The sequence below is a fragment of the Littorina saxatilis genome, linkage group LG15 (assembly GCF_037325665.1).
Source record: "Littorina saxatilis isolate snail1 linkage group LG15, US_GU_Lsax_2.0, whole genome shotgun sequence".
Lineage (NCBI taxonomy): Eukaryota > Metazoa > Mollusca > Gastropoda > Littorinimorpha > Littorinidae > Littorina > Littorina saxatilis.
The window spans coordinates 3,797,745-3,811,751 of record NC_090259.1 but is presented as its reverse complement, the minus strand read 5'-3'; the positions used below and the strand labels follow the sequence as shown (position 1 = coordinate 3,811,751).

The following is a 14,007-nucleotide window of genomic DNA, read 5'->3' as shown; positions in this document are numbered from 1 at the left end:
AATGTTGTCAGTGGTGAAGTCATTGTTCAAAATGAAAAGAGATTTAAGTCAAAAGGAAGGCCAAAAACTGCACCGAATATTAATTGATTTCATCTGAGTAATATCCATAACTTGAGATTGTGTACTAAAGAGATCTTCAAGAGAAAAGAACAGTGAATCATCATTTCTTAGCATTTCAAATACTACTTTTTTTCTCTCTCTGTTGCGGTGTGCTTTGCAAGCAGATTTCAAGTGAATACAAATTTCAAAGATGATTTCCATGCACAATTCTCTATTTTTATATTCAAATGATAAAAATTTCGATGAGCAAAAATAATTTCTCCTCTGCCCGTTTCCACCACATGATTGTACGTCAGTATATATATGCAAGACAATTTAATCACACGATAACTGATCACAATATTGCTTGTAATAAACAAGAAACTAGCTGCTGCTGGCAAAACCATGCAGAAATATACATTTAACAATGAAAGCAATGAAATTAAAAATCTGTGGTAACAATGTGAATGATCACTTGTCTGCTTTCTGCTGAGCAAACACCACTACAAAATACATCTGGGACTCTCTCTACAACCACTTATTTCAGGAGGAAAAGCCACTGTCTTTCAAACCATAGAAACATCTTGATTTGGCACAGAGAATATGATACAAAACAAGTACATGTAGAAGAAAACTAATCACAAGGCTAAAACAGTACAGTGGTACCTGTGGTGTAAAACAAACCCTTCAAAGTGTCCCTACATTGTAGGTGGTCTGTCATGACAGGTCAAAAAACAGGCAAAGGAACAACAGAGGTCTTTATTTGAAGGTGTCCTCTCTTAAAAGGGGCCTTACATCACAGGTATCACTGTTGTAATGATAATCATGTATCACCAACAAAGCTCTGGCACAGAATGTACAGCAAAAAAACAAAGTCCACTTTAGGCTCAATGAAAGGAATGGTTCTATAAACACAGCCAAATGGACATACGTATATATGCTCTACAATGCTACATAAACAATGAATAAGTCGCACATCCATTTGTTTGAGGAATATTTGGCTTACAGTTTGTTAGCACCAATGCTAACCTAGTTACAACACAATATAACAAGAAGGGCAAAGCCCATACGACTCACATGCTTGACCTAAACCTAGCAATGACATCATACACTAAGAACTGCTTTACACATTTTTCCTACCAAAATACATGTGACCTTGACCAAGGTCAAGGTCATCCAAGGTCATGCAACACAAAGCTGTTAATTCAAGACATAGGAAGTACAATGGTGCTTATTGGCTCTTTCTACCATGAGATATGGTCACTTTTAGTGGTTCACTACCTTATTTTGGTCACATTTCATAAGGGTCAAAGTGACCTTGACCTTGATCATATGTGACCAAATGTGTCTCATGATGAAAGCATAACATGTGCCCCACATAATTTTTAAGTTTGAAACAGTTATCTTCCATAGTTCAGGGTCAAGGTCACTTCAAAATATGTATACAATCCAACTTTGAAGAGCTCCTGTGACCTTGACCTTGAAACAAGGTAAACCAAACTGGTATCAAAAGATGGGGCTTACTTTGCCCTATATATCATATATAGGTGAGGTATTCAATCTCAAAAACTTCAGAGAAAATGTGAAAAATGTGAAAAATAGCTGTTTTTTAGACAACATTTATGGCCCCTGCGACCTTGACCTTGAGGCAAGGTCAAGATGCTATGTATGTTTTTTGGGGCCTTGTCATCATACACCATCTTGCCAAATTTGGTACTGATAGACTGAATAGTGTCCAAGAAATATCCAACGTTAAAGTTTTCCGGACGGACGTCCGGACGTCCGGACGGACGGACGGACGGACGACTCGGGTGAGTACATAGACTCACTTTTGCTTCGCATGTGAGTCAAAAATCTGCTTCAATACACCAATCAAAATCTGCTTCAATACACCAATCAAATTCTGCTTCAATACACCAATCAAATTCTGCTTCAATACAATAATCAAATTCTGCTTCAATACACCAATCAAATTCTCCCACTATTCTTGTTTTTGTTCTCACAGCCTTTTCAAAAATCATCATGTACCTGTTTACACACACAGTGCAACTACACCGTAGAAAGCTCGGCTCATTTCACTATCTCTTGATCCTGCCACGTACACCTTTCTACACAGACACACACAACAGGCATCTGCATCTAACATACATGTACTACAAAGTGGTTTCTAAAACACACTAACCATTTTGATATTAAGATGTCCGTTTAGATCTTCTTCAACAGTCTGAGTTGATCTAAACACTGACTGATCAGTTGTTTCTGACGGCTGCAAAGTCAGACCTGATTTGTCTCCGATCTTGATTGCTAGGTCATAGGGGTGGGGGTGGGATGTTCCACGGTAAGTTAAACAGTTACCTGACCATGTTGACTGGAGGATTTATCTCCCTTTTGAATCAGCTCATCATGATGGTCAACACTGGGGAAGGTGTCTGTACAAGTCCCAAACATGGCATTGCACAATCTCTGCTACTCTCGCTCTCTATAGTCCTTTGTTAAAGTACAGTGTTTCAGGAACCTTGTCTCTTGCGGAAGCCAGGAGTTTTTCATAGTGTTCCGAGTCAATCAATTTCAGTTTCTCCGTCTTGATGGAGCTGAAACATGAGTGAGAATATAAATATTTTGGACACACACAAACACACACACACACACATACACCCACACATGAATCACACCCATACACTCACGCTTACACATATGGTGCAGTGGAACCACCCCTTTTAGACTTGTATAAAACTCAGAAAATCAGGCCATTAAAGGGAGGTAATGTAAAATGTGGTGTTTTTTTTTTACAGAGGTCTATGAACAGACAATCTGCAAAAACAGTGACTCAATAGGGAGTGAATCTTCAAATGGGGGGATTTACAGAGGTTAACTATGAACAGACAATCTGCAAAAACAGTGACTCAATAGGGAGGGAATCTTCAAATGGGGGGATTTACAGAGCTGGTTAACGATGAACAGACAATCTGCAAAAACAGTGACTCAATAGGGAGGGAATCTTCAAATGGGGGGATTTACAGAGGTTAACTATGAACAGACAATCTGCAAAAACAGTGACTCAATAGGGAGGGAATCTTCAAATGGGGGGATTTACAGAGGTTAACTATGAACAGACAATCTGCAAAAACAGTGACTCAATAGGGAGGGAATCTTCAAATGGGGGGATTTACAGAGGTTAACTATGAACAGACAATCTGGAAAAACAGTGACTCAATAGGGAGGGAATCTTCAAATGGGGGGATTTACAGAGGTTAACTATGAACAGACAATCTGCAAAAACAGTGACTCAATAGGGAGGGAATCTTCAAATGGGGGGATTTACAGAGGTTAACTATGAACAGACAATCTGCAAAAACAGTGACTCAATAGGGAGGGAATCTTCAAATGGGGGGATTTACAGAGGTTAACTATGAACAGACAATCTGCAAAAACAGTGACTCAATAGGGAGGGAATCTTCAAATTGGAGGGTCCTAAAATGCGGTTTCCAGTAACTATAACAGACGACGGCAGCATGAAACAATCCATACAACTCACCATCTCTGTGGAAAGATGGCACATCCGAATGGCACCATGAACAGTAACCTGTGGTACAAAGAATCGGAATGAAATGTAAGTAATTATATGCCTTCAACTTCAAGCAATAAAATTATAAAAAAAAGAATTAGCTTTCAACTAAAATATACCATGGCTGCATACACTGAGGTCTTGAGTCTACAGTCATGCAAAGCATATGCATCTCTCTCTATATATACCTGTATATTTGCAGACAGACATCGGACAGACATGCATTCATAGGTACATACAAGAATATACACATAACTTAATGTTCAGACAGTGTACATGCATTCATAGGTACATACAAGAATACACACATAACATAATGTTCAGAAAACAAGGCACTACTTGTTGTAATTTGTGACCAGTGCATCTTTAGTTGGCTCAGCATAACTTGAGACTAAAATGTTTATTTACCTTTACTGCTCCTACTCATCCTTGTTATATCACACTGGCAGCAGTCAACCCAAAACGGATATACAAAATATGTGTACCCCTTATACATGGTAGCGCCTTGTCTATTCACAAAATGCTTTTTGTTCCAAAAATGAGTGAGTATGCCCTAAAATAGACAAATTCTGAAATAACTCGGTCAGGGTTTTTGTGGGCCTATAAGATCAGGAGGAAAATGTACATGAGTTATTTTCAAACACTGTTTATTGGTAGCGTCTCGAAGTCCAAAATTGGACGATTTTCGGAAATAACTCCGTCGGGTTTGTGGAAGAGTGACCTTATCTTGCAAAACCAAGACACGCACGTGTTTCCGGCACACCCCTCTCACGTGATTGGTCCCTTCACACCCCTCTCACGTGATTGGTCCCTTCACACCCCTCTCACGTGATTGGTCCCTTCACACCCCTCTCACGTGATTGGTCACTTCATTGTTTGTCTGCTGTTTGGCAAGAAAAGGTCACTCTGTTTGTAAGCTGTTTGGCAAGAAAAGGTCACTCTGTTTGTAAGCTGTTTGGCAAGAAAAGGTCACTCTGTTTGTAAGCTGTTTGGCAAGAAAAGGTCACTCTGTTTGTCTGCTGTTTGGCAAGAAAAGGTCACTCTCCTACAACCCATACAAACCTCCATTGGTTTTTTTTCGGAATTCGTCTATTATAATTGCCATACAAATGTCTTCAACTTACATAACTCCGGAGAGAAGGACTTGTGATGCAGCCCCCAGCCCCTTGACTCGTCGAAACACACCCTTCTATTGCCATACAAATGTCTTCAACTTACATAACTCCGGAGAGAAGGACTTGTGATGCAGCCCCCAGCCCCTTGACTCGTCGAAACACACCCTTCTTCTCCAGGCTCTCCATCAGAATTGGCAGCAGTGCTGCAGTCAATAAAATGATAATTAACCATGAAGTAAAGATAATAAAATAAAGAAATCTGGTGATAAACTTAATCCTGTCTGCATGACTATCATATTGAAAATACATATACACTGAAATACACTTGATTCACCTATAGCTAGCAATCACGCTGACCATTTTTCACGGTCAGTTTGTGATTTCAATGCGACTTGCTGTATCTGCAATAGCACATTATTGTGTACCTCTGAATCTAAAACGCAACAAACGTCTGCGAGTCACACGAACTAAGGGGTGGCAGTTGACCGTTCAAAGAAACTGGCAACATGCAGAACATTCATCTGCTATGAGAACCACGTTTTGCGGGACACACTTCCGGGCTATCTTTTTTTAAACTATCAAAACTTCGAGTTGCACTGATCTTGTCTTGATGAAAAAAGAATTCTTTTAAGATTTAAGAATGTTTGTGTAACAAGCTATCAATTTATTATTTAGATTTTAAAAGTTAGGTCTCCCGCCAAAACGCGTTGTCCGATTGTCTGATCAGACAATCCTGCTGGCCACGCAATAATAAAATCTTTGAAAATTGCTCACTTTTTACGTGGGGCACCTAGGATGTTCTCAAGCGGTGAGCGTTTAAACAAAAGGGTGTTTGTACTGTGTGTAAAACCCTGACAGTATCTGTGATGGTTTCAGGAGGCTGACTGTGCTTTTAATTTTATCCCTCCTGATCGGAAATCTATTTTGTACCAGACTTTTTTCTACAGTGAAATGAATCCTTCAACTTACTCATACTGGGTGCAGCAATCAGGATTCTTGCCGTCAGCACCTGGGAAATTCCTTTCACTGCTGCATACTGCACACAAACAGAGCGTACTCTTATAAACAAAAACATACAGAACAAAAGAACTAAAGAGAGAGGGAGGAGAGAGAGAGAAAAGACACACACACACACACATGTATGATATACCTCTTTCTCTCCATGTCTCTTTCACAGACATACACACACAAACAGACACAAACACATTCTCTCTCTCTCTCTCTCTCTCTCTCTCTCTCTCTCTCTCCATCAGACACACACTCACTGACCAATGTGGAAGGATGATTGTCATGAAGTACGACCTTATCAGTGTGCCTTGTAATTTGTCTCTCTCTCTCTCTCTCTCTCACTCTCTCCATCAGACACACACTCACTGACCAATGTGGAAGGATGAATGTCATGAAGTACGACCTTATCAGTGTGCCTTGTAATTTGTCTCTCTCTCTCTCTCTCTCTCTCCATCAGACACACACTCACTGACCAATGTGGAAGGATGATTGTCATGAAGTACGACCTTATCAGTGTGCCTTGTAATTTGTCTCTCTCTCTCTCTCTCTCTCTCTCCATCAGACACACACTCACTGACCAATGTGGAAGGATGAATGTCATGAAGTACGACCTTATCAGTGTGCCTTGTAATTTGTCTCTCTCTCTCTCTCTCTCTCCATCAGACACACACTCACTGACCAATGTGGAAGGATGAATGTCATGAAGTACGACCTTATCAGTGTGCCTTGTAATTTGTCTCATGATATGCAATGACCTTACAGGGTGAGATAATGAGTTCATTCACTCCCTGACTCACAGTGACAAGACATAAAACAGGGAAACAGGAGCCCCCAAAAAACTGAATGATTGCTGCACAGAAAACTTTGTTCAGCATTTCACTGGCTGTTGACTCCAAGCATGGTACATGCTCCGGCCCATGACATGTGTGCGTGCGAGTGTGTGTGTGCGAATGTGTGTGTGTGTGTGTGTGTGCTTATTGCACAGTGTGGGTGTGTGTGCATGTGTGTGTGTGTGTGTGCATGCGTATGTGTGTTTGTAAATGCATGCGTATGTGTGTATGTGTGTTTGTAAATGCATGCGTATGTGTGTATGTGTGTTTGTAAATGCATGCGTGTGTGTATGTGTGTTTATAAATGCATGCGTGTGTGTCTAAACAGCAGTGTGAAGATCTTACCCTTGACTGTGTCGCTGTCTTGTTGTGTTCATCTTGTAGCACCACTCCGTCAATCAGCTCACTGAAACACACGTCAAAGATACAACAACAATGGAAAAGATAGAATCAGAGAGTCAACTCACTACAGCGGAACCTGGGTAAGTTCAGGTCTCAAACAAGGAGGCAGTCTTAACATGGGACTTCTTCTTCTTCTTCTGCGTTCGTGGGCTGAAACTCCCACGTACACTCGTGTTTTTTGTACGAGTGGAATTTTACGTGTATGACCGTTTTTTACCCCGCCATTTAGGCAGCCATACGCCGCTTTCGGAGGAAGCATGCTGGGTATTTTCGTGTTTCTATAACCCACCGAACTCTGACATGGATTACAGGATCCTTTTCGTGCGCACTTGGTCTTGTGCTTGCGTGTACACACGGGGGTGTTCGGACACCGAGGAGAGTCTGCACACAAAGTTGACTCTGAGAAATAAATCTCGCCGAACGTGGGGACGAACTCACGCTGACAGCGTCTAACTGGATACAAATCCAGCGCGCTACCGACTGAGCTACATCCCCGCCCAACATGGGACTAATTTTACAGAGGTTTATGAACAGAAAGTCTAAGAAATCATGGCCTAGCCTAAGGGAGGAAGTCTTAAATTGGGGGGGGGGGGGGGGGGGGTCTTAGAAGGGGGGTTCCACTCAACAGTAGAATCTTCTTCTTCGTTGCCAACTAAAGTGGAATAAAAAAAAAAACAAGACAGGTTAGTTACTTGAACATTTAGTTTATGACAGAATGAAACATTTACGAGTATGTCAACCTAATGGAGTATGTCAACCTAATGGTCTTTGCAGTGCAGGCAGACAACTATTCATGAGAAAAAGAAATAAAGTCGCTTATTTGAACAGTTCTTCTCACGATAGAGAGCGGCAAAAGCAATGACCAGACCTGGGAACCCTGAGTTTATACTTGGAGTCTTCTCAAGCAAACTTGGCCTATTTTCAGAAAATGAGCGTACTCCACAAAGCAGTTGAACATCCATGATTCGAACATATTTCACACGCGTCTGTCACACCATTAAATAAGTTTAACAATACATTTAAAACAAATGCTTCTTTCAATGTTTACTGACAAAAACTGTAATCATGTGTCAAAATACTGGATGAGCTTCGGGTTGTGCTTGTGAAGAAAAGTAGTCTAGGAATTTTTCTCATTGTATTTGTTTTATCCACATGCCGTACTGCTCGTATTCCAGACAATCATGTGTACATGTTCAACATACGGCGAAATCGTATGGGTTCCCAGGTCTGAATCATGTGAATGACCTTTCTTTCCTTTTGCCTCTCACCATCTTGCAGTCTACATTTCAAACTAGCCAATCAAATGCAGCACGTGTGTACCGACCTTTGTCGCATGAGAGGAATGTTGACGGCATTGGAGGCGGCCACCGCAGCAAAGGGAACGAACCTCTGCACCAGGGGGCTGCTTCTCTGAAAACACCAAGGGAATATTCTACATTTTAACACTGAAATCAAAATCTTTAAAAAAAATACCGCTTTCTAGCTGTCTTCAGCACATAAACCTAATCTCAGGTGTGTATTCCCCCCCCCCCCCCCCCCCCACCTCTTCAAGCTACACAGTCATCAGAGAGCTGTCATCATTTGACATCATTTGATACAACTTTGTGCCACTAGCTGCTTTCATCCAACACAATGTCAGTGAAGCCATGCATTTCTTCTCATGTCTCACCAACAAAAACCATGTCTTTGAACGGCAACACCAGTCTTAACCTGATATTCCTATTTTAACCTGATATTCCTAGTCTATTCTCATATATGTATATATACAGGGGGCCCGGTAGCTCAGTTGGTAGAGCACTGGACTTGTGATCGAAAGGTCGCAGGTTCGAATTCGGGCCGGGACGGACACGGGTCAACTTTATGTGCAGACCCAGAGACGGAAGCCATGTCCCACCCCCCTGTCATCACAATGGCACGTAAAAGACTCATAACTTGGTCATTCTACCATAAGTGCAGGTGGCTGAATACACCTAAACACGCAGACACCTGGGTAGCGCGACTCCGTTGCTGCTAGCTTTCCACTGGGAGGAAGCGACCCGAATTTCCCAGCGATGGGACAATAAAGTAATGAAAATGAAATGAAATGAAATGAAAAATAAGTAATCTAATGTACGTAAGCATGTGCTCGAAAACCAGACTGATGCTGCCTAACTGGAGATTTGGCGTGGGATATGTACTTCACATTACCACGTACCTATCTTTGATGTCTAGATCCTTATGTTGAGCCACACAATATTTCCCAGCATCACTTTACCCGAGCCAAAAGCATATTCACTCAAACATTATAAAAAATATCCAAATATAAACAGGCAAAGAATTGAAGACACACATACTCAATTGTGTCCAGGGTTTGCACCATCTTTTAAAGTAACAAACATGTCAGGCGTATGCAAAATAATGCATCATGGAGCAATATTTTTGCGTACTCGCTGTAACAACCCAGAACAACTTTTTGTGAAAGAGTTTGTTTTTTGTTCGTTGTCTGGAGTGATAAAATAATCACAGAAAAGCAGGTGTGTATTTCTTCTTCTTCTTCTTCGTTCATGGGCTGAAACTCCCACGTTCACTCATGCTTTTGCACGAGTGGATTTGTACGTGTCTGACCGTTTTCATCCTGCCATTCAGGCAGCATAAGCCAACTTTGGGGGAAGCATGCTGGGTATTTTTGTGTTTCAATAAACCGACTGACCCCTGACATATTCTTGTGTTTGCATGTTCACACGAAGGGGGATAAGTCACTTAGCAGGTCTGCACATAAATTGACCAGTGAGATTGGAAAAATGTCCAACTTAAAACCCCAGGCAGCCACGGCCGGGATTTGAACTCAAAACATACTGTTTAGGAGGCCGATGTGTTATCACCTACGCCATTGCGCCCGGTGAGTGTTTGATTTATTTTGCATTTTTCCATGCAGGATTAGCATGTGTGAAAATAAGCACATTATTTGTTGTGTATGTCACCTGCTTCGCGATGAAAATAACATTTCAAAGGTGTCGTATAATTATGTATCCCTGTTTGCAGAAAAAAGATTATGACATACTGACCTTGGCTAACCCTCGTTTCAGTCCTAACGCCACGATGAGCGCACATGACGTGGCGCTAACATAGGCTGTGGCCAACCGACTGAAAGAACACACATTAGTACACACATTAACATTTTTGTGTTCTGGACAAAAATGTTGTAACAATTAAAGCATTGCAATGTGGGATAACGCAGTAACTGAAACGAATAAGAATAAATAAATTAAAATCGATTCAAGTTTACTTGGGAACTAATTCCTTTTTATGCTAAACTTACGCAAAGTCCAAACCAATCTTAATTGTTTTACCCTGATTCCGCTTTTGAAAGAAAGAGGGGACTTGATGCAGCTTATCCATCTTTTAGACTACCCTGGATACTGTCCCCTGATGGTCACGCATGTCTCCCAAACGCCCCTCCCTCCCCCAAAGGATCCCTCACGTGCCCCGTATAACAGTACGCCCGAGCTGTTCAGCGAGGTATCAGTCTAACTTCAGTCACTGTGTTGTCCAGTGCACGAAACAATCTTTCACCATATGGCTTGCTTTCCAGAGAAGTGACAAATTGAGGGTTTGCAGTCAGACTGAGCACTTGTCAACCGCTCAGGCATTTTATAAGGTGTGCTGTGGGAGACATGGGTCGTTATTATATCAAATCTGTCCAGTCTTAAATAGGCAAACGTTTAGCCTGTAGGACATAAAAATTCCTGTTGTTGACTTGGGTAGAAGGGTTGGGAGACACACACATGCACAGGGGACAGTATCCAGACCAGTCAAAGACAGACCCGCGCTGTTGAAATGTGTCCTCTCCTTCCTTCAAAAGCCAATTAATTAGTTTTATCGTTACTCTTCAGCCTTCAAAGGGGGGTAATCCACTCCCTCCACCACAGAACTCACTTTGTGCTGATGTCGGAGGCAGCGTTACGGTTGGTGTAGTTGACCAGAGCGTTGAACGACTGGTTGGCCCACTGCCAGAATATCACTGCTGGGGTAGATCTGGTGGAAAAGAAACCATTTCATTTTCATTTTCAATACAGTGGAACCCTCCTTTTAAGACGACCCCCCCCCCCCCCCCCTCCCAATTTTGTTCAAAGCCTCTGTAAACTTATCAATCAATCAATCAATCAATCAATGAGGCTTATATCGCGCATATTCCGTGGGTACAGTTCTAGGCGCTCTGCAGTGATGCCGTGTGAGATGAAATTTTATACGGCCAGTAATTGCAGCCATTTCGGCGCATATTTACCTTTCACGGCCTATTATTCCAAGTCACACGGGTATAGGTAGACAATTATTAACTGTGCCTAAGCAATTTTTGCCAGGAAAGACCCTTTTGTCAATCGTGGGATCTTTAACGTGCACACCCAATGTAGTGTACACGGGGGGGGGAGTTCGGACACCGAAGAGAGTCTGCACACAAATTTGACTCTGAAATAAATTTCCGCCGAACCTGGGATCGAACTCACGCTGACAGCTCACGCTGACAGCGGCCAACTGAATACAAATCCAGCGCGCTACCAACTGAGCTAAATCTAAATTTTAAAAGACTCCCTCCTTTTCAAGACCCTACTTTCTTTCTCCGAGATTGTTGAGGTCTTAAACTGGGGGTTCCACCGTACTTTGATGTCCCATCCCTGGCAAATTTGGGTCGCTTCTACCTAGTGGAAAGCTAGCAGCAACAAGAGTTGCGCTACCCAGGTTTGTGCTTAATTAGGTGTTACCAGCCACCTGCACTTGTAGCGGAGTGACTAAGGTCTTTTACCTGCCACAGCGGTGATACGGGGTGGGACATGGATACCGTCTCTTGGTGTCCCTGCCCAGATTTGAACCCGTGACTGGCGGATCACAAGTCTAAGTGCTTTATCAACTGAGCTACCGGGCCCCTATGGATTAAATTCAATTCATTATCTCACCTGGAGAAATTGCAGATGGAGTGAGTGTGAAGTTGGACGCTGAACAATGTGGAATAACGCAGCAATCTCCATGAACCAAAATCAATTCAATCTAATAATATAATTTGAAAACTGATACCTTTACTTTACATAAACTTTACCTGGTTCCACAAAAGCAGGACCATCGATATTCTTATTCAATCAAGATGGGTTTAGAATGTAACAGATTCTGTGATTGGTCAGATTACAGGGGAACCCCCTTTTCTTTTAAGACCACCCAATTTAAGACTTCCTCCCTGTTTTCTCAGACTTTTTGTTAATAACCTCCTTTTTAAGACGTGATTTTCTCAGATTTGTGGAGGTCTTAAAAATAAAAGGGCGGTTCCACTGTACCAGTTATCAATCCTAATCCTCAAAACTTGACTCAATGTAATAAGAGAAAAGAAAACTCACTTGTAAAACGTGATCATAGCTCCAATGAGCACCATTCCTCCGGGCACCTGGAAGGACATCCGACCAATCACGTTCTGCAGCTCTCCAGTGTCGGGGTGGAAGGCAGAGAGATACATCTGCTGCGCTCGTCGCAAGTCCCCCTCCGCCACGCCCCCTGCCTCCGACGTCTGTCTACAGCAACCCGTCAAATCAGTACAAATGCCAAAAAAATGATGCAGATTTTCAGACTGCTAACACTCACATTCTTAAAACAAAAAACAAGAAAGGTAAGTTTTGCGAATGTTTAATTAAAAACAAAACGAAATAGCCACTAGAGCAGTGTCATCTTCAGAGGGAAGCCCACCGCAGTGACCTGACATCCCGGCCTCCCTGGAGCGTCTGTAAAATCGGTAAATCTGGCAGCGGAACAAAATTCAGATGTGGATGGAACAGTGGATACTTGGACGGGGCGGTGTGAGAGCACACCCGGACAAGAAACAGGTTTTAGGACAGCAACACAAAACAAACAACAACAAAATATCCACTAGAATCTATTAATGAATGAATGTGAAATATTCTGAGTATAAATGTTCCAATGAAACTAGTTTAAAACTCTTGGTATAAATCAATGTTACCTGTATGATTCAAGCAAATCTTTGGCCTCCAGAAGTTTTTCTTTCTTCACAAAACTTAGTCGAGGGTCGGTTATCCAGGCAAAGTAACGAAGGCGCCCAAGGAATGTTCCACAGTCAAACGGAGGCTTGTTGATGTCAATACGCTCTGCTGCCATTTTGTTTCTGTGAAAGCAAGGCATAAACAAACAAAGAATACAAAACTTTACAAGAATTCTCACAGAAACATGCATGCACTCATATATATATATATCAATCCATCAAGGTGAAAAGGAAGGAAGGAATTAAATTTAAAAACTTCTTTTTTTTCAATCTGAATGGCCACTGCCAAATTCAATAGTTTATAATATATTAAAATACTGTGAATGTCTTTTGCATGTGAACCCAAAAAATTGCTACATGTGCATTCCAGTTTTCCATAATATTATAATAAAAACAAAAATGTGTTCAGTACTTTTGTCAACTTATGGTAAGTGGGGAAAGGATTTAAAGCCAGAGTAAACATGTGATTATCATAAATAATGTATGGGTCCTGTGAATGAGCTGTGTACTTAGCATAAAGCTCCTCGTCTCTCTTTCTTCTTTCCATACCCTACCCCGGCCTCCACCACTACCATGCATATCTTAGATTAACACACTTACATACATTTACAATTCACAACCTTTATAGTTTCATATAATCATAAAACAAATGCACCGTTTGTCATGTTTATGATTGATTTCAAGCATGTCTTACTGTTCTACAGATTTCTAAGCAGTCGCTGCACAGAAGATACTCTGCTAGCCGTCTGCTACATCTCAAAGCAATACTTTATTAACAATTATAAGCCTCAGTACATGAACTTGAAGATTGCATCACCAAAACTTTTGTTTCTATGTGTTTACGTCTCCTTACCTTTGGAAGAAGTTGTGTTTTCGTGTCACATCCGCGGGTAAATGTCAGCTAGAGAAAAGCGAGGGGGTGACAAGACCGGGGGACCCTTATCATAGACGAGGTCAATACAAATGCAACAGCTGCAAGGAAATCCACTGGTCCAAAGGCATTGCTCAAGTACTGCGGAGTGCTCTCCCTTG

General features: G+C 41.7%; 1 protein-coding gene across 1 annotated transcript; it reads right to left on the bottom strand.

The window, feature by feature from the left end:
• Nucleotides 1–791: 791 nt before the first annotated feature.
• Nucleotides 792–13,979, bottom strand: LOC138948260 (sideroflexin-2-like). Its single transcript, XM_070319781.1, has 11 exons — nt 13,829–13,979; nt 12,937–13,098; nt 12,323–12,493; nt 10,875–10,973; nt 10,004–10,082; nt 8,284–8,369; nt 6,903–6,963; nt 5,689–5,755; nt 4,823–4,922; nt 3,575–3,622; nt 792–2,630 (listed from the first exon to the last, which is right to left on the bottom strand). The coding sequence occupies exons 2-11, from the start codon at nt 13,089–13,091 to the stop codon at nt 2,519–2,521; spliced, it is 978 nt and encodes a 325-aa protein (XP_070175882.1). The 5' UTR covers nt 13,092–13,098; nt 13,829–13,979; the 3' UTR covers nt 792–2,518.
• Nucleotides 13,980–14,007: the final 28 nt, after the last annotated feature.

Excerpts from the sequence above, each read along its gene's own strand:
- LOC138948260 (XM_070319781.1), bottom strand. The coding sequence starts at position 13,091 with ATGGCAGCAGAGCGTATTGACATCAACAAGCCTCCGTTTGACTGTGGA. Across the intron at positions 10,974-12,322 it reads GCTATGATCACGTTTTACAA|ATCTACCCCAGCAGTGATAT; the intron begins GTGAGTTTTCTT and ends CTTTTCCACCAG. Across the intron at positions 4,923-5,688 it reads GATTGCTGCACCCAGTATGA|CACTGCTGCCAATTCTGATG; the intron begins GTAAGTTGAAGG and ends TATTGACTGCAG.